This window comes from Leuciscus leuciscus (genome assembly GCF_965113295.1).
Source record: "Leuciscus leuciscus genome assembly, chromosome: 6".
Taxonomy (NCBI): domain Eukaryota; kingdom Metazoa; phylum Chordata; class Actinopteri; order Cypriniformes; family Leuciscidae; genus Leuciscus; species Leuciscus leuciscus.
In genome coordinates, this window is record NC_138730.1 from 41,709,114 (window position 1) to 41,729,733 (window position 20,620).

At 38.0% G+C, this 20,620-nt stretch overlaps 1 protein-coding gene across 1 annotated transcript; it reads left to right on the forward strand.

The window, feature by feature from the left end:
• Positions 1-1,859: 1,859 nt before the first annotated feature.
• Positions 1,860-19,993, forward strand: rorcb (RAR-related orphan receptor C b). Its single transcript, XM_082173367.1, has 10 exons — positions 1,860-2,119; positions 8,968-9,053; positions 9,305-9,446; positions 9,799-10,266; positions 11,385-11,506; positions 11,597-11,729; positions 12,825-12,932; positions 14,252-14,362; positions 14,551-14,663; positions 16,865-19,993. Exons 1-10 carry the CDS (start codon positions 2,113-2,115, stop codon positions 17,024-17,026), a joined length of 1,452 nt encoding a protein of 483 aa, XP_082029493.1. The 5' UTR covers positions 1,860-2,112; the 3' UTR covers positions 17,027-19,993.
• Positions 19,994-20,620: the final 627 nt, after the last annotated feature.

The window sequence follows — 20,620 nt, forward strand, 5'->3', positions numbered from 1 at the left end:
ATGAGATAGTCTCAACCACCCACTTGCACATCCTCTGCTTAGATGCAGGACACCCCTTTTCTGGGTGACCCAAAACAAACAAACAGCTGTTCAGATTTTCTCCACAGGGCAGCTCTGTGGACATAAGAATCTAGGGCCCTCACAATAACAAAACAATAACGGTTCTCAGATCCGTCTTGCCCTTAGAAGACTTCGCCTGAGAGCGCCGTGTCCCATTCTTTTTGTGGGGGAGCGCAAGACGTGACACTCTGCTTTTGTTGTGCCCGCTGTGAGGAGGTAGTCGAGGGCCGGGGCTGCTCCCCCCCAGCAGACCCTGAGACATGAGTGCGGAGTGGCAGGAATTTCTGGAATGCCGCCGCCTGCTTTTTTTCTTCTTGGAACCTCTCAATGTTTACGGAGTCACCAAAGCGAGGCGTCCAGAAGGAACGTTATTTCTCTCTCCTTCATTCCTGAGAGGTTCAGCCATAGGTGTCTCTCCGTGGCCACCAGGGCTGCCATAGAACGGCCCACTGACTTGGCCGTCTCCTTGGTGGCACGGAGAGACAAACCTCCTTACTCTCACTCATATCTTTTAGTAGGTAAGCCTGGTATGCCTGCAGAATGGAAATTGTGTTCAGCCTGACCTGCTGCCGAATAAGCTTTACCCACCAAAGCCGATGTATTTTTTAGTGGTTCGGAGGGTAATGCCGGTGCTTTAAAGGACAATGCAGACTCAGGGGAGAGATGGCTCGCAAGCGTCTCTTCAGCCCTGGGCATTGCCCCATAACCGTGTTGTTTGGACCCATGTATATTTTAATAAGTAGATAGCTGGGGACTATATACATGGTACAAAACCGGTCTTTTCCACGACTTTGACACCTCAGTGTGGAGGTCGGGAAAAAACGGCAAGCACCGGCGTGGAGGCTGCTTGCAGGAAGGCAGAAAACGTTCAACGAGCTTACATTTCTGCCTAGATTCTTGTTTGTCCACTCAATGCTTAATTTTTGCTACTGCACGAGTGAGCACCTCCACAAGCTCCTCACATGCAGGAGACTGAAGTGACGAGTCTTTAGTATCTCCTGTTCTGATACGAACAACATCCAGCTCCTCAGAACTGGATAGTTGCAGTACCGGGGCCTCAGCCTGGGCGGAAATAAGCGCAGAGCGTGCTTCCAAACCCTGAACTGAGGCACTGGATCTGACAGGTGAAGGCTGAGATAGGGCTGGGCCCGTCTCAAACCCCTCTGTCAGATCCATTTGCGAACCCCATATCTGAAGTCAACACTCTGCCTCGGCAGAAGCGGGACCCGAGCCGCGGGGAGCGCGAACCGAACCATCTTCCTCGAAGAGCAATCGGCGGGAGCGCAGCGTTCTTAATGGAACGATGGTTGAGTAGTCGAGATGGTCGAGAGCTGACTGGGCGTGCTGCACTCTGAAACAAACAACACATAGTTGGTGTGTATCCCCACCCGTGAGATATTGAGTTCAGGAATGTACACACTTCCTATAATGTTGTTCACTCGCCATGTTATAGTTTTCATATATGTATATGTATATATATATATATATGTGTGTGTGTGTGTGTGTGTGTGTGTGTGTGTGTGTGTGTGTGTGTGTGTGTGTGTGTGTGTGTGTGTGTGTGTGATAAAACTCCTGCCTAGTTTCAACTAAACACTTTTGTGTGTGTTTTTCTGTCTATGTTTTCAAACATAGCGCTTGCTGAAGGCACAGAAGCTGTTGTGATTCAGGGTGCTTTATAGTTTCCTGGTCGATGACGTCACCCGCCCATGCCGTTCCGTCTTGCCATTGGACTGATTCCATACGTGCTTCATGACGCAATCACGCAGCTCGAGCTCCCTTGAAAGGGAAAGTAGGTTAGCAGGGTAGAGTGAGAGGAGAGGGAGGACAGCGTTTCATACCGCGCCATAACACACGTCGAATGCGACTTGCATTTGTTGCTGAAAGTGAAGACCTTTAGACACGCGCATTTACTTCTATTTTCTTTTCTTAATAATGCTCACAGTCGGAGTTGAAAAGTTTTATTCGGGTAGCTGTCTCAAGTTAGCTAAGTTAGTTAGTTCGAATATATTTCTTCGCCAGTGAACTTTGGAGAATCAAGAAACTGCGATCAAAATGAGAGGTAAGAGATGTTTGTATCACTGTATGGCATATAACTATTACATTGACATTGCATATTACTTTTAAATGGTCTCTAAACATTTAGCCATATAATAATGCAGGAATGTTTTCATGCACAGATTTGTGTGCTGCTTCCCTGTGACATTTGCCACGCGGACACTTGTTACTTTGTAACGCGTTTAAATGTTTGTTGGCATTCCATTCTTTGTCAAATGTTACAATGAATCATAGGCAGATGTCAAACATTTGTTTGGAATTCTGACGCATATGGATGAAGCTTTCAGCGGCAGGTCGTGATGCTGGCTTGTGTGACAGGTTTTATTACGTAATGAGTGTAAAATTATTTATTTTTTTCTCCTGTATGAGGATAAGCTGTAATATATCCACTAAAAAATATTGATACAACTTGCATTCGGTGAATAAAATGTCTCACACTATCGTGACGCATACAGTCTCTTAAAACTAAATATTTCTGCTGAACACGCTTTGTTTTTGTAATGTCAGTTAAATCCTCGCCTTATTAGGTTCTCGTGATACTGTTGAGTGTAAATGTTGAGTTGTGTGTTGTTGTTTTCGCAGGGCAGCATGGCCGGCTGCCGGCTGTGTGAGCAGCGCTCAAACCTGCTGTTCCACTGACCTAGTTATGTCACTGAACATTACACAGCATTCACAGGAGGGAAAGAGGGAATGAGGGAGAGATAGAGCGCGAGAGAGGGGGAGGGGCTTTGCTGGAGTCGTGTAGACCCATGTGGTCTTGTTAAGTGATACATGGCCACCGCGCCTTCATGAACTTGAGTTTGAACTTGAACTCCGTTCTTGACAGACAATAACCATTTATTAGAGCAATCTCACCAATTTATGTAACATGCTATGAGGATGAAATGCTGTTATTACTTATCGATCAACATCAGTTTTATATAATAAAATTGTACAATTGTTTGGCAACAACACATGAAAAAATATACAAAAATTGTAATTGCTTTATTTATTATTATATGGAAATATGGGTAGGCTACACTTTCTTTAAGGTGTCTGTGTTACAGTGTAATTATACATCTACGTACCTAGTAATAATAATTAACTACATGTACTTACTATAAGGTTTAGGTTAGGGTGAGGGTTTGGTTTTTAGTTTTACTATAATTCATAGTTATTACTAGAGTAACTATATGTAACACGTGTATCAAGGAAACTGTTAAATAAAGTGTTACCGGAAATATTTACATTATTATATTGTTTTGTAATACAAAAATTGTGGTTAGTGAGAGTGCCAAAACTGGCCAAATATCTCTATTTTATTTATTTAGTTATTATTAAGTGAAATATATTATAATATTAAATTATTATAAGCACTATTACATTAATTTACAATGACAAAGTTTCCGGCTTAATATCATAAATTAATTAATGTTACTACTCTCATCTAAATTAGATGAGTAAATAGTCAACATTCTCTTGATTTGTGCTTATAGGTGAAAGTGCAAAAATTGTGATGAAATGTAAAAATAAATTTCTCAAATGACAACAAGCATGAGCGGTAATCAAGATTACAGCAATTTGTAATTTCCTTCAAACAGTGTTTTTCACAATACGTCTGTTTGAAAAGTCTGAACAAAAAGAGTGGGTAACACTTTATTTTGACTGTGTCCTTGTTATGTTACATGTACTTACTAATAACAGTAAATTATGCATAATTACATGCATCTAACCATCAACCAAATCCTAATCCTACCCTAACCCTATAGTTAGTACATGCAGTTAATTTTTATTACTCCGTAAACAATTACAATGTAACACGGACACCTTAAAATAAAGTGTAACCAAAGAGTGTTCTTTAGCTTGTCCTTTTACCTGGAGTTGAGTAAATATTAAATCTTTTCATTTACCTAGTGCCCCAACCTCCTTGTCTGTAAGTACAAAGTGAGGATTTTGTCTCAACCATTTTGTTTGCTCTCTGGACAAATGTTAAAGCCAGTTGCAGGCGTACATGTCCGGACATACTGTCGTGAGGTGGGGCTGTGTTTAAATATACACACCGTGGCTCATGTTCACAGGGTAGCGGAGGACAGGAGAGTTGTAGCGGATGATAGATACTGAAAATAAGCAGATCTGCACTCTGTCAGGAATATTTTTTTAATGTAAATCCTGGAAGTTTTGTGTGGTCTGTCTTGTGTCATCGGTCTTAACGTACCTCTAATCCCCTCTGTTCTGATTCAAGTCTTTCACTAAAATTATGATAATCGATTCACATCAAAGAAAACGCACACAAACAAATGCATGCATAAATGAAGCTGTTTTCCCATTGAGAGCCATTTGAAAACCCATTGAGTGGGTTTTAATTTTAAGAGCGTGGCCATTTGCCAATTGCCTCTCCTACTGTTTGGTTTGGCATAGTTTGCATGTATGACCTTTATTTTTATGATGACCAGACAGCAGGAACATTTGGCAGGAGTCTCAAGAAAAGTGACACACTGACCGTCTGATCAGTCTTATCAGAAACTACTGTGTAATTATTTTCTGTTTGCGTGAATCCGTCTGGATTTCACATCGCTTGGGTGAAACTCAGAATTTATTATGTAAAATAGGTGGGGTGTTAAATCATTATTCTTTACTCTTTACCTACATATGCCAACCATGACGGGAGACACACCATTGCGGAAACATTGTGATTAAAAACATGGCTACACCTCATTACATGCGTTTGTCAAAAATAAAAAATTACACGTTTGACTAAAGTAAAATTTTTACCTTTTACTTTTTCCAAGTTTATGTAGCGCCATTACAAGATTTTTTTTTTTAAGTTTAAGGTTGTTCTTGTCATATTTGTTGGGTCAGTGGCTCCCCTTGCATTATCCTTAACGCTTACGGTAAAAATCGGTTACGCACTCCTGCTTTATCTAATCTGCCGTCTTGTGTTATGTCACCACAATTTACTGCTTAACACAATGTTCTGTACTCAAACATGATTGCATTATGGCACCTGTCCGCAAACACAGATAACAGAGGCTGCTGCTCAAAGTAGATTTGAACCATTTACCTTAATTGCTCTGCACGTAAATAATTAAATGTTTCGTCTGTCTTTATTTTTAAATTTTTTGTCTATGCTATCACACACATTTAGAATATAAGAGACTGTGGAAAATTAAAGCATTATGGTCCCTCAGTGATGCTTTTATGAAACGGATGAGTAGGCCTATATTAGGTATTTTGGGGTCATATTATACTTCTGCAAGTCTTCAGTACACAGGACTTGCTCTTGCTTTTGAAAACTGCTAAAAGAAGTGCAGTAGATCAGAATGGAACAAAATGCAGGTCTCTTGAGAAATTATGCTATTTTAAAGGTTCCTCATTTTGTTTATGCGGTCTCCTACAACAGATGTACATGCATCAAAGGTCAAAAAACAAAATATACATTGCACATCACCTCATTTTTCTAAAGAGTCTGAAAACAGTTTGTCAGAAGATTCAGGCCCTGTTTACACGAGAACGCTCGCGGGTGAAAACGTAAAAATATTTTATCAGATGTGCCTTTCGTTTAGACGGCGACGGCGTTTTTGGGGCTTAAAAACGCAAAAAAGTGAAACCACCCTCCAGAGTGGAAATCTTAAAAACGCTCCACCGTCGCGTTCCCGTCTAAACGGTAAAAACGCAAAAGTCTGCTAGACAGTGAAGGCACCGATCAGTGCTTCACATTGCCACCTAGCCGCCTGGAGTGCATACTACATTGAATTTCACACACTTTTGCGTCACCATATGCACGCAGATTTCCCCCCCATAACGCTCGTCTAAACGCAGAATAAAAAGTGACCACTTTTGTGTTTTCTCTTCAGATCGTTTCCGTGTAAACGTAGCCTCAGTTTCTCTAAAACCCTCCTTTCCGAGAGCCTGCTCTGCTCTGATTGGTCAGTGACCTAGTTTGTTGTGATTGGTCTACCCCTTACGGTGTCGGAAATGAAACGTCAATTACCATATCTGAATTTCAGCTTCAGAGGCTTCCTTGGCACTTGATACACAGTGATACGAAAAGTAACGATGGCGTCGGTTTTACCGTATCAATTCTACCGCGAGTCCTTTTGAAGAGCTGCAAAGTGGATTCACAGCGACAACATGAACCAAACTCTTCCAGGCCTCAGCTACAACTACAGTGTAGTCCCTCCCTCCATTGACAGGCTACGCAACTAACACTTTGTCACTTCAAAAAGTTCATAAAGAGCGTAAATCTTATCCAAATGTGGCATTTATTCACATATAAACATAGTCAGCAAACATACACCGAAGCTCATTTACCTTATGGAAATGAAAACAGCTTATGTTGGACTGATCTTAGTCTTCTTCCTTGAAGCACTTCTTCACCACTAGAGCATATTGGACAATCTGAGTAAACATGACAATACAAGTGACAACTTAAGACTAGTAAAATGATTGAAGGGAATTATTATTACATTGACAACAAGTTAATCATGAAGAAAAACACATGCATACAAACATACCTGTTTTGCCTTCTCAGCATCTATGCTAAATCTGGCACTCACCCTTTCTGATTGATTTTGCAGTGCTCTCAGTGATCTCTTTATGGTCAGTTGAAGAGAGTTAAAGAGTTTCAGTGTGTGTGTGTGTGTGTGTGTGTGTGCTTGGGTTGACATTTTGTGGGAGACTCTAAGAGAGAAAAGCAAAGCATTATTTTCATGTTGTCTTGTCTGTAAAGGCATTAAGTGCTACAGATAAACATTTACACTACCATATTAAAAGTATGGAGGCCTTGAAAGAATGTCTGAAGTGTTATATGTTTTTCCCTTAGGCATGCCAGCAGAAATAATTTCTTCCGGACATCTTACAGTTAAGCATAAATGTGTTCTGGAAAATGTTCTCTTCCACATTGGTGTCTGTGTCAAAGGCTTGAAGAGCTGCAGTTCTTGCAAACCTGAATTTGCTTTTAACAGAAAAGTCATTTAACAATAGCATGAATATAAACATTTCAGTTTTTTTCATATTCAAGTTGAACCTAAATGACTATTTGCAAACAGCAAAGCTTTGAAAACTGAAAACATCCCCTGTGGACTACTTAATGTCAGCTTATGGCTTAAAGGGTTCACCCAAAAATGAAAATTCTGTCATTAATTACTCACCCTCAAGACCTTCGTTCATCTTCAGAACACAAATAAAAATATTTTTGATGAAATCCATGAGCTTTCTGACCCCACATTGGCTGCAACGTAACCACCACTTTCAAGCCCCAGAAAGGCATTGTAAAAAACAGTCCATGTGACTACAGTGGTTATGAAGCGACGAGAATACTTTTTGTGAGGAATAAATCTTAAAAGCAAGGAAAGTGAAGCAAAAGAATAGCAGTACTAGTGGGTTAATTTGTATTTACTTTAACGTAAACAAACAATTGCAGATGAAGCGCACACGTCTCATGATGAGTTAACATGAACTGTGCTTTTCATTCGTGACTAGAAAATATTAAATCCATCCATCCAATATATAGCATATTATCTAATATATATACTTTGTCTCTATGTAAAAAAAAAAAATCATTAATATCAAGATTTTAGTTTAAACATTTATTATTAAATATATAAATACAATTATTTAAAAATAATAGTAATGATAATGTAAATATTGATATAAAATCGTATTTATTCCACAGAGTATTATCTGCCAAAAAAAAATTAAATTTAGTTTGTGCTCAAGTGTCAATTCTTATGTGTTCCTGTTGAGACCACCTTAACAGAGAGAAGGGAAAGGCCTATTCAAATGACATGCACTGGGGATCCGCCCACAGCCGCCCTCCCCTTCTCACTGAGAAAGTATGTCAGTAGGACAGCGAGTCCACATGGGCTTACAGCCAAGCCGAATTGAGCGACATTTAGAGCCGGCCAATTACAGACACATCTGCCTGAGCATCAACCAATAGGCAGTCAGAAGTGCCAGGGAGGCGGAGCATCTGCATTATTAGACTGAGCAGCCCTGAATGGCGTGTTTGTGGAATGTTTGCAGACGAAGGTTATATAACACCACACAGAGAGCGGTGCGGGAGGGGCACCCGAGGGCTTACAGATTTTTCCATTGCATGCCACAGTGTATCTTGGTCATTGCTTTCAGCTGACAGAGCTAGAAAGACAAAATGGAGGATGTTTTTTTTCCCTGCTTGTCCTTGCAAGCTTAGTTTTTTCCATGCCACCACTACATGCAACATATGCTAGAAAATATTATTTGTTATTGCATAATTATTGTGTTACTGTACCACAAAGCATATTCATGTATTCATTATGCTCTTCATTCGTTAATTATTTATTTATTGTTAATGTTTTATTTATAAAAAATAATGTAATTAAATGGATATATATATGGGTAGTTGTCTATAATAAGATTTTTGGTTAAACCGCTATTATTAAAAATGTACATGAATATAATAAATTTTATTGCATAATAATTGTGTAACTGTTATTACACATTTATTTATTTATTTTGGTTTAGTCTTTCTTTCATTTATTAATGAATTCAGTTTTTGTCAATAATTAAATATTTGTTTACATACTGTTCACTTTTAATTAGGAGGGATCTAGTTTCTAAAAGTCCCTACACTGTGTTCCACTTATCATATGAGTTGCATCAGAACCTCTTGTAAAAGCCGAGACATAATACACCCTTCAGTCGGAAAATCAATCCTCTGGCTATTTCTGTCCTTCATGCCATGCAGAGTGAGAGTGATATCTCTTATCTGACTGTATTGGTTGATATTATTTGTGGTGTATTTAAAAAATGTATTTGTGCATATGTACTTTTCTATGTGTTCAGGACACGTTTTTGCTTTTAATTCTTAAAATGATGTTGTTTTTATTCCAGCTCAAATTGAGGTTATACCGTGCAAGATCTGTGGCGACAAATCCTCCGGGATTCACTATGGCGTTATTACGTGTGAAGGGTGCAAGGTGAGAATTCAACTATAATTCCCTAATGATAGTAAGACAATACAATAAGTCATATTATCTTCTTTTCTTACCGTAGATGTGCAATTTTCTGTTATTAATCTCACAGTAACAAAATGATCCTTTTGTGCTCTTCCCTTTTGTGCTCTATCCCTCCTTTATGTTCGTCATTCGATGCCAGATCACACCCATGCAAAGCCACACCTGATATTATCTGTCCTGTACATCGAGGTAACGGCATTTCTTTTTTGCAGGGTTTTTTCCGACGCAGCCAGCAGAACAATGCCATGTACTCATGTTCACGGCAGAGGAACTGCCTGATCGACCGAACCAATCGGAACCGCTGCCAACACTGTCGTCTGCAGAAGTGCCTGGCGCTTGGCATGAGCCGTGATGGTGAGCGCGAGTCTTAACGTCAAACTACCCCACCAGCTGAATTTTAGGGATAGGGACTCAAATAAAGTTCTGGACAAGGAGGGCAGGGTCAAAGGGCAGATGTTAATTGACGCAATCACTCAATTCTGAGAAGAAAAGTCAGAATTGCAAGATGTAAACTGTAAAAAGTTACAATTATATTTTAAAATGTTTTATTCTGTGGCGGAAACAAACTTCCATGCCTTGCTGAATGAGTAAAACAATTATAATTGGACCCCAGATTTTGTATATAAATAAATCCTATAAATGCCATTTAAATAATTAGTAATAATAAGTGAAGCAAAAGTAACTGTCTCACTTTTGCTTTCTGTAGCGGTGAAGTTTGGCCGAATGTCAAAGAAACAGCGGGACAGCCTGTATGCAGAGGTGCAGCGGCACCAGCAGCTGTCTCGGGACTGCCTGGCGGGTTTAGGTGGCGGTCTGGCATCACGTGACTGTGAGGATACGGGCGAAGACAGCGCACACAGCCGACCGTACAGCAGTGGAGGATCCAGCTCCAACCTCAGCGACCTGGACGACATCGCCACGCTGCCCGACGGCTTGCTATTCGACCTGCCGCTCACCCCAGAGGAGGCGGGCGAGTACTGCGCTCTGGAGATGCTCGGCGGGTCTGGGAGCGCAGGAAGTGGAAGTTCATCCAATCAGAGCTCTCCGGGGCCCAGCTCTGTAGATTTTGCAGAATCTGTGAGAGTGAAGCATGAGTACATCCTGCCTGAAAACAGCCTATTTACACACTCTCTCCTGAGCTCTTTACCAGACAACTGCTCTCTACACGACATAGGTGAGCTGCCATTATAGATTCACATTTTATGATCATAATTTTAATCATTATACTAATGTAAGTTTAGATTGAGATTCTGACATTATTTTAAAAACAATTGTCCCTTCGATTCTCATTACTGAAAATCCTCCTGTTCGGACACAATACAATTTTTTATTGCAATAAAATGAGCATAAATCACACTTTAGTTTAGGGTCCAATTCTCACTATTAACTTATTATTAACTACGACTTTTGCCCTAAAAAACTCCTAATTACTGTTTATTAATAGTTAGTAAGGTAGTTGTTATGTTTATGTATTGGGCTGGAATTGGATTAAGGGATGTAGAATATGGTCATGCAGAATAAGGCTTTAATATGTGCTTTATAAGTGCTAATAAACAGCCCAAATCCTAGTAATATGCATGCTAATTGGCAATTTTATTGCTTTGGACCCTAAACTAGTGTTACCATTAGATTTAGTATAAAAATTTTTTTTACTTTACAGCTCTTGATATCTATTTTTGCATGAATTTATGACACATCATATATCAGTGTATATACCTATTTATTTATAACGTTATGTATTTTTATAATCTATATCTGTCAATAAATAGGTAACACTTTACACTAAGGTCTTATTTGTTAACCTTAGTTAATGCATTAACTAACAATGAGCAATACAATTGTTACAGTATTTATTCATCTTTGCTAATGTTCGTTAATACACACTTTTGATTTTAAGTAAGTATTAGTAGATTTTGAAATTAACATTAACTAAGAATAAAAATGCTTTAGAAGTAATGTTATGTTTAACAAATTAAACATTATTGTAAAGTGTTACTGATGTATCTATATAATATATGGTTTGGTTCTACAAAAATGCTTACATTTTATATAAAAAAAAATGTATGTAGGTTATTTTTATAGATTATATAATCGGTCTGTATTTATATATGTCTATAGATGTTTAATAATGTCTATTTTATAATCTATATTTGCATCTATAGATGGATATATCTATATAATATATTCCTTATTTAGATATGTATATTATTTCTGATTCTGCTTATTGTCTGTTTATATCTAGATAGACAGATACTAAAGGAAAATGTGCTAATGTGTTGAAATTATGTTCAGAGCGGATCACTCAAAACGTGGTGAAGTCTCACCTGGAGACGTGTCAGTACAGCCCAGAAGAGCTGAAGAAACTCACCTGGAACCTCTACACACCTGAAGAAACCTGCAGCTTTCAGCTCAAGGTACAGCATCATCATACTACATCTCTTTTGATTGTGCTTGCTGATTTGTCTCTTTGTTAACGGCTGTATTATCAATCTCTGTGCTTTCAGTCTGCAGAATGGATGTGGCAGCAGTGTGCCCTGCATATTACAAACGCCATCCAGTACGTTGTGGAGTTCGCCAAGCGCATCTCTGGATTCATGGACCTCTGCCAGAATGACCAGATCATCCTGCTCAAAGCAGGTCAGTGCTGCCTAAATCCCACACGGATTACAGATTACTAATCCCTGATTATACAACGGATTTCCCATCCGCATCACCTTATCCATTTACTGCCATGATGTGGCATTTCTGATGTGGCCCTAAGCGGCCGTTCAATCTCATTATTAGTTTCATCACTATTACTATTGTTATGATAACACCATTAGATCATTCCAGAACACTCTGTTTCTTGAGCATTGTCTTTCATACTACATTTAGAATACTCTGAGGCCCGGTATTGACATGTGATTCAGGTAATGCCAAACGCTCAGTAAATTAGTCGCATTTGCACAGCACAGTTTTCAGTCTAGCAGAGTGCTTGGATGTGGATGATGCATTGTGATCCAAACACCTGAAATGACTCTTTAAAAGCAATTTGTGCTTGACGGCATTGTGTTTGGATATATGCCTGGATAAAATGCCATTCTCCATTATCATACCGTCAACTGGTAATTTTCTGCTGCCGATTAAAAAATATACAGACACAGTACAAGAAGAACTATTTCAATGCATTTAGTGGCTGGTTAAACTGGATTGTGGGTGGTTAGAGAATAAAACACTTTTTTTCTTTCTTGGAATAACGACGTGGGGCAACTGTTTTGTGAATTCGCCCCACGGTATTCTGTTCTGTCCACGTTCTGCTTAAACTTGAAACTTGCATTAACGTTTGTCTCCTCTTGTGTTTGTTTCTCCAACATTCTATCTACTCTTTTACTCTTACCGTGTGGAAAAAACCCTTCAATAAACAAAACTCAAACCTTCTAAATGTCATTTTAAACAATCACAAACACAATGACATTTCATTTTGATGGTGTTTATTGTTCCCATATTTGGTAAAAAAAAAAAAAAAAAAAATCTGTGTGTATTTTTGCACGGTGGAGCATTTTCCCGCTTTTCCTTCCCTCTCTCTTGCACCTTTTTATTTGTTTTCTCTCTACCTTTCTCTTTCTGTCTGTCTATCTTTTTGTCTCTGTCTCCGTCTCTCTCTCTTTCTCTTATTCTCTCTCTCTGTTTCTTTCCGCTTTTTTCCCCATCCCATTTTGTTTGCCGCTCTCTTTCTCTCTATTACTATTCCAGGATGTCTGGAAGTCTTGCTGATCCGAATGTGTCGTGCTTACAACTCTTCCAACAACACAATGTTTTTTGATGGCAAGTTTGCCAGCCCTCAGCTCTTCAAAGCTCTCGGTGAGTGTCTGGATATGTTCAGAATAGCATGCTACCATCTTAAGCATACTATTTCAGCAGTATATACTCTGAAGAGTATGCATATACATCCTACGGTTGACCTGCTATATATGAGAACATGTGGAATAAACAACACATTCATACTGGGTTCTGCATCCTACAATTTAATGGACTCAATTTGAATTTCCATTTCCTATTTGATGAATAAACTAGATGCAATCACTGAATTCAGAATAGCATGTTAGGATACTACATACTGTTTAATCTATATAGTAGTATGCTTTTCCATGTTCAGCCAATGTCAGCTACAGTTATTAGCATATGTTTCTTGACTCTTTATTTAATCAGACTGTCAAGATGATTTTAGACTTATTGGATTGCAAATGCAAAATAAAATTTTCAGTAGAATAACTGGGGACCCTTGCAGAATTAAACATACATATAAGATTGAGTTGAGATTGTGACAAATGTAATCAGGTCATGTGATTACAATGTAGCAGAAAACTGCTGTTTGAAATGTGTATCTTTTCATAATGCGAAACTATATAAACAGTGTATACTGTGCAGTAAGCAGAACGCAATTATTCAATTTCAATTCAAACGCATCCTCTTTTACTTTATAATACACAACACCAGCAGCCTCTTAAGAGCAGGAATGGAGGCGTTATGAATCAATAAGGCACAAGAGCTAATGGGTTTTTAACCCAGTTAGTAAATGCAAGTGATGCTTGGGTGAGTAATAGCTCATCAAAGTTAAATGGAAGCATTGCAGAAAGCACTCAGTGCAAAACATATTACATAAAGACTTTTATTCTTGGAATAAGTTATTAGAATGATTTGTAGATCATACCATTTCTTTTTTTCTTTATTAGCTTTTTTTCAAATTGGGTATGTTTAAAGTCAGTAGGAATTGAAAATTCACACTATTTATTTTTTAAGTGCATGTTATAGATCTTATCTTGATTAACTGGTGCATAGAGCCAAGTCAATAAGGAAGAACATTTCTGTCGCTACTCTACTTCCGTTTCACTGCGACTTTAAATGCACAATACAGACACTACAAACTATTATATTCACGATAAAGACTGTTTTAAGTTATTGCTTAAGGCTGCATTATTCTCACAAATTACCTCAAGCTTTGTGCCCAGAACATCTAATAATTTCCTTGACAGTTCCTCTTTTACATTAAGGGAACCCAACAGATCCATTAAATCATTTCATGTTAAACAAAAAGAGATTGGTTCTGGGCAAATTATGGACCTCAATGGAAATGTAATTTATTTCTTCATCTTTTAACTAGCATGTGTATGTGTTTGTAGGCTGTGATGACCTGGTGAACACTGTCTTTGAATTGGCTAGAAGTCTGAGTCGTCTTCAGCTGAGCGAGGAGGAAATGGCTTTATTCAGCGCCGCGGTCTTGCTGGCTCCAGGTGAGACACTCACACCCATGTCTGCTACCAATTTAGCGACTTATTCCCTGAAGAAAAGGATTTTAAAGCTGGGTTTATGTGCTCTCAAGAAAAGGTAGCATGTGCCATGGTCAGACTTGCATACTTGCATAAAATGAGACTCATTCTCACAGTTTGAAACCCCTGCTCTGTGTTTGTGTGCTGCTCAGATCGGCCATGGTTGACGGAGTCTCAGCAGATTCAGAGGCTCCAAGAGAAGGTTTACGTGGCCCTTCAACACAGCATGCACATGAACGGAGCCACTACTGAGAAACTGGACAAGGTGAGGGACAAGACACACACACGGCACTTTACAGAGAACTTTGAGAATATTTAAGAAAACAAATTAAATAATAAAAACACTAATATTATGAATCATCCAAGGAGAGTAATGCCAGGGACACATCAGCGAGTGATCAGACCGATTTAAACCAATGAATTCACAACTTTGTGAATCTGTTTGATTGATTCTTTAAAAAGAAGTTCTGCACCTATTCTGACCCAGAAAACACACAAATTAAAGTATGTATATCACAGGAGTATGAGTGCGATATGGCTCTATATCAGTAGCATGGCTGTGATTAGGCCATAGGCACGAGGCTGTAGGTAATCAGAGCAGTGCTGCTGATATAGAGCCATATCGCACGACAAGTGGGATATTGCTTTTACACAACAGTTTGACGGCACAAGTGTGTAAATAAATGGAGTGGAGACGATGGAGTATCTTCCTCTTTTGTGCGGAACTACTTCCTTCCGCCACATATTAAAAAAAAATGTATGAGAGAGATATCGACAAAGCAAGTTTATTGTCTGCATTTGATATAGCATTTAAGTTAGTAAGTTGGTATGAAAATTAACAAAATAACAGAAACAACAGTAAACATGCTAAATACATAATACTAACATGAACTGTTAATGAAACATATGGAAGCTGCTCCTGAAGAATAGAATAAATATCATATACTTGCATGCAAATCCTTCCCAACTAACAGACGTACCAGTTACGTAAATGTATTGGTACTTTTTGGTAATTTCCTGATTTACTAATTAACAACGTAACGTCTAGGTTACTAATGTAACACCCGTTCCCTGATGGAGGGCACGGAGACGTCAGGTCCCCATGACGTCAGTTGAACGTGACTGACTGAATGAGGACTATGACGTTGCATGCACGTCATTTCTTTTGCTCTTTATATATAGTGAAGTGGTATACAGCACGTGCTGACAGGAAATTATTTTTTATGAGGTGAGATTTTTATTTCGTATGAAGTTACAAAAATAACATTAGAATAATGACACTGACATATATAGCCTGAAAACATCTCATCTGACAGCAGATACTGAATCAGAAAAACACAAACTCTTTACTTAAACTGCATCTAACAGAAGAGTAAACGGCTTTCCCACACGTCTTTCAAAATAAAAGCCTCGCATTAGAGAAACATTTCGAATCATGTTTTTTTATTGTTGTTTCTTTGACTACACACTCCGCGACCCACTCAGAATGGTCTTGCAAACCCACATTTGGGTCACGACCCACCAGTTGAGAAAGACTTGTCTAATTCTCGCCTAAAAACTCTTAAAACTACTACTCAAAAAAAAAAACATCATAAAATTGCTCCTCCACCATTGACGCTCGCTGTGAGAAATGCTGCCAGTATAGATACGGCAGAAACAAGCAGAGTGATACAAATTGTAAAATGGTTTCCATGTGATATTAGTAGAATATTGCATGGCTGGAAAAGGCTCTCAGCCGATGAGATTCAAAAACCAGAACTAAATGGTTATATATATAAAATAAGTTCTTGCAGCCAAAACAATCATGTTTGGATCAAAGGGGTTTAGCAAAATTCTTTTTGAGCCATATGTTTTTTGACCAAAAAAAAAACATGCCATGTCAGCTCTTACATGAGTTATATTTCAATTTTTTTTTTATAGATTATAGAGATTAATTATTCTGTTCTGCAAGGGTGGATTAAATTGCTCAAAAGTGACAGTAAAGACTTCTACATTGTAAAAAAAAAAAATTATCATGGTTTCCACACACAAAAAAAAAAGAAATTAAGCAGACAAGATTATAATCATCCTTATCAGATTATCATCATTACATTGATGATAATTATAAGAAATGTTTATTGAGCAGCAAATCAGCATATTAGAATGATTTCTGAAGGATAGTGTGACTGATAACTAGGAATAAATTATTTAATAATATAATATTTCACAATATTGCTGTTTTTACTGTATTCTTGATAGAATAAATGCAATCTTGGTTTTCTTTCAAAAAAATCTTACCGACCCCAAACTTTTGAATGGGAGTGTAGTTTCTGTTCCATGGGTTGGTTGATTTATGTTCTGCTAAATATCCATGCAAAAAAACATGTTTGTGCACTAATCCAAAGGTCAGACTTACATCATCCAGTAGGTTAAGTTCTTGATTTTGGAATATCTGATCTAGACACTCTCGTTTTCTTGTGTTCGCAGATGGTGTCCAAACTACCGCAGATGAAGTCGATCAGTAACCTGCATATTGACAAGCTGGATTTCTTCCGACTGGTTCACCCGGAAACAGCCTACAGCTTCCCGCCTCTGTACAGGGAAGTGTTCGGCAGCGAGATCAACTTCCCTGACTCCACCAACAGTTAGAGAGAGGCAGATAGTGAGGGAGAGAATGAGAGAGAGTGTGAAGGGGAAATTATAGGCTTGTGTTGAAGAGAGGCCATTACCTGTTAAATGTCATTTTGTTTTAAAAACCTCCAGGGAGAATCCTCAGTCTATTGCAGCACTATTAGCATACACACACACAATACACTACAAACCATGCAAAGTATTTCAGATTCGACAACACATACAAACATACTCGTATATGAATTATTCCTGGAATTACGTCTGTTATTATTTTACGGAAACACTCCTAAATGATCTTTAATGTACAGATGTATGCTTGCAAGGGCCCTTTGTCCCAACATGTTGATATCTAAGCATGCTACTATTCCTTCTGCATCTGCACACAAAGGAGGTTTTATAAATATGATTTTAAGAATTTTACAGGATCAAACTCTCTTCCACATGAACATTTAGGAGAGCACAACAACTTTTTTAATGAAGTGCATCCTACGTACTAGGCGACGGTCACACGTCCTTCCCCACCGTAACACTCTTTAAGCACTAACATCGCTTTTTTCCTCCCTCTCCCCCCTCGTTTTTCATCCTCAGACGAATCATGAATGTATCCCACGAAGCGAAGGCACTTATTCTGATTTGAGACCGAATGTACACAATGCACTTTTGGTCTTGCGTTATGCTTTATGAGACTTTGACAATCCACTTAGTGGAAAAAAAGCCCTAATGTGCCCAGATTGTTCATTTAAAATGAAGGGACCAATATAACCAGTGCAACTTTAAATGAACATTCCATGTTAAATACAAATTTGTAATAATAATAATAAATAAATGTTTAATTTAATTTAATGAAAATAATACATTTAGAAAAATAATTTTAAAAGCTTTAGAAAATCATCTTGAATCATCTCTCAGTTTGTGAATACAAACACATGCATTGACAGAAATGCACTTATAGTGGAAGTCTATGGGGCAACTGTACAAAACAACTTGCCCTCCTAGTGCTTAACTTTATCCGTTAGCATCTGAGTTGTATTTAACCTGGAATATTCCTTTAAAACTTACTTTTTAAACGAACCATAAAACATAAGTGTGCTAAACTCTTTTCTAATGTGCAATAAAACACCATGAAAATCACTACAAACGTTCAGTCATGACCAAACGTTTGTGAATGCCTTGTTTTGTTACAATAAAGTAAAGAAAACCACACAATCCTCACTTTAACAGTTATTTACATAATCTCATACCTCATATTCAGCTGAACTTGACACATTCAGTACAGTATTAGACTCTAACAAACAACTTCTGACTGCAACAGGACACATTATTAAATGCAGAACTGTTACTCAATAGAATAGTGATAGATAAGGAGTTTGCAAACTTGGGCATGACTGTAAAGGATTGGCGAACACAACTTTTCGAAGCAGTGATTCCATCCACACATGCTCTTATTTGCTCAGGCACATTTTGACAGTGTTTGGTGCTGCACCTTATAATTTTTTTTGTCATTTTAAAGCAATGAGAAACCTCAGTCCCATGTCCCCTTCCCTTGTAAATGCCACTTTAGAATGAGAAACAATTAAATGTTCGTTTCATTTATATGGACATTTCAAAAAAGATTATTTTGAATAGGAATGTAAATAAATTAGTCTTTTTAGTCAAGAGAGTGAATGAGAGAGAGAGAGAGAAAAAGGTGGAGCAGGTTAAGGTAGAGAGATGGGAATGTTAAAGAAAAGCATGAGCCAGGACTTTAATCAGCCGGCTTTTGAATTCTTCCAGCGTGTGCATGGAAGTACCGGACCAGAGAAATTGAACTGGGTTTGAACTGACTTTTGCCCATTTTGTTCTGGAGCTGCTCCGGACAGGAGAGCAAAGCTGGATGGGATGCCGACATTGACATTGTTCTGTTGATACGTACAGATCTGGGAAAATCCTGATGTCGTGAGACCCTTCCTCCTGTCTTGTGGGTTTCAGAGGCTTTCACAAACCAAAAGAAAAGGAGATTCCATCAATGCTCAGTCCTGTAGGTTTCGGGTACAGATTCACCACATGCATCGCATTTGCTTGTGGCCAGTGAGCATGGCTGTGGTTTCTGTTGTATTATTTTGTAAATTGTTGATCACCTCTCCTTTTGTCCATTTCTGTGTCCCGGATCGCGTCCTTCCATCCTGTTTTTACTACTCCTGCACCACAGTACGACAAAAACAGTTTCAAACGAGTTCTCAGCTACTCCTTTGATTCAAGGTTCACGGTATTGTTTATAGCCCTGCTATATATACTACACAACTGGTGTTCAGTGATTCAGATGAATGAATGAAATTGTATTCTGTATGAAAGAGAAATGATATGGTTTTGTATCTCAGTTTTTAATGAACAAAAGGAAATCTGTATTCTTTTTGTGTGCCCAACATTACAAACCTCTCACGTCAAGGACTGTAGCCTGCCCTTGGATTAAGAAAGAGAAGTATGGGAATTCTGTCAGTGTAATGTATTTTTAAATGTGTTGTTTTGACAATCCCCACCTCTAGGCCTTCGATGCATGCCTTCCTGTCAAGACAAGATTGTGTTTGTCTCATTCAGTCACCCTGTAAAGCAAATTCAATGTTTGTTTTGTTTTTGTAGAAGAAATGTTTCTGCTCTGTGTGTTTCACACACAAAAAAGATTTATTCTCAGGGAGATAGCTGGTGTCTGTCTCACCAGTATCCTCTGCCGACTACACACACACACACACACACACACACACACACACACACACACACACACACACACTTTGCACCGAATAGGAGACCCGTATTCTTGATCACTGTGTCCTGTAGCTATATTTAAATATATATATTTTTGTGAATGTCAATCACAAAGTGTCAAAAACCTTTCCTCTTTCTGCTGATGTACTATTACAGGTTCTTTCAGTCTGAATTATAAGACACAGAATATGACTAAATGGAAAAAGCAAATAAAAACTAAAGATGGATCTTATTCTTTAAAAAGAATTGTTGTCCCTTGTAATTTGTCTACTTCACTGAATTATCTATCTATCTATCTATCTATCTATCTATCTATCTATCTATCTATCTATCTATCTATCTATCTATCTATCTATCTATCTTATCTTATCTTATCTTATCTTATCTTATCTTATCTTATCTTATCTTATCTTATCTATCTATCTATCTATCTATCTATCTATCTATCTATCTATCTATCTATCTATCTATCTATCTATCTATCTATCTATCTATCTATCTATCTATCTATCTATCTATCTATCTATCTATCTATCTATCTATCATAGGGTGATATATAAATAGGGTGAATTCAGGTTGATTGGGACATTTCCCAAGTCATCTCAATGGCAAACAGTGTATAAATAAACATTTTGTTTCAGGTTGTTACAGGTTTCTTTTTAATATGTGTAAATGTATGGATTTTTGTGAATTCATGCTGACTGCTGTTTTTAGTAAAAACATGTAGGCATATAACAAACTTACAGACAAGGCTTGAGTTACAGACTAAAATTGATGTTTGAGCTGTTTTGTCTCAAAAGATGTGCGCCAGTATGCTTTTTTCTTCTTCTAATTAACGTTCATAAAAGCTACTTAAATGTCCTAATTGAATGA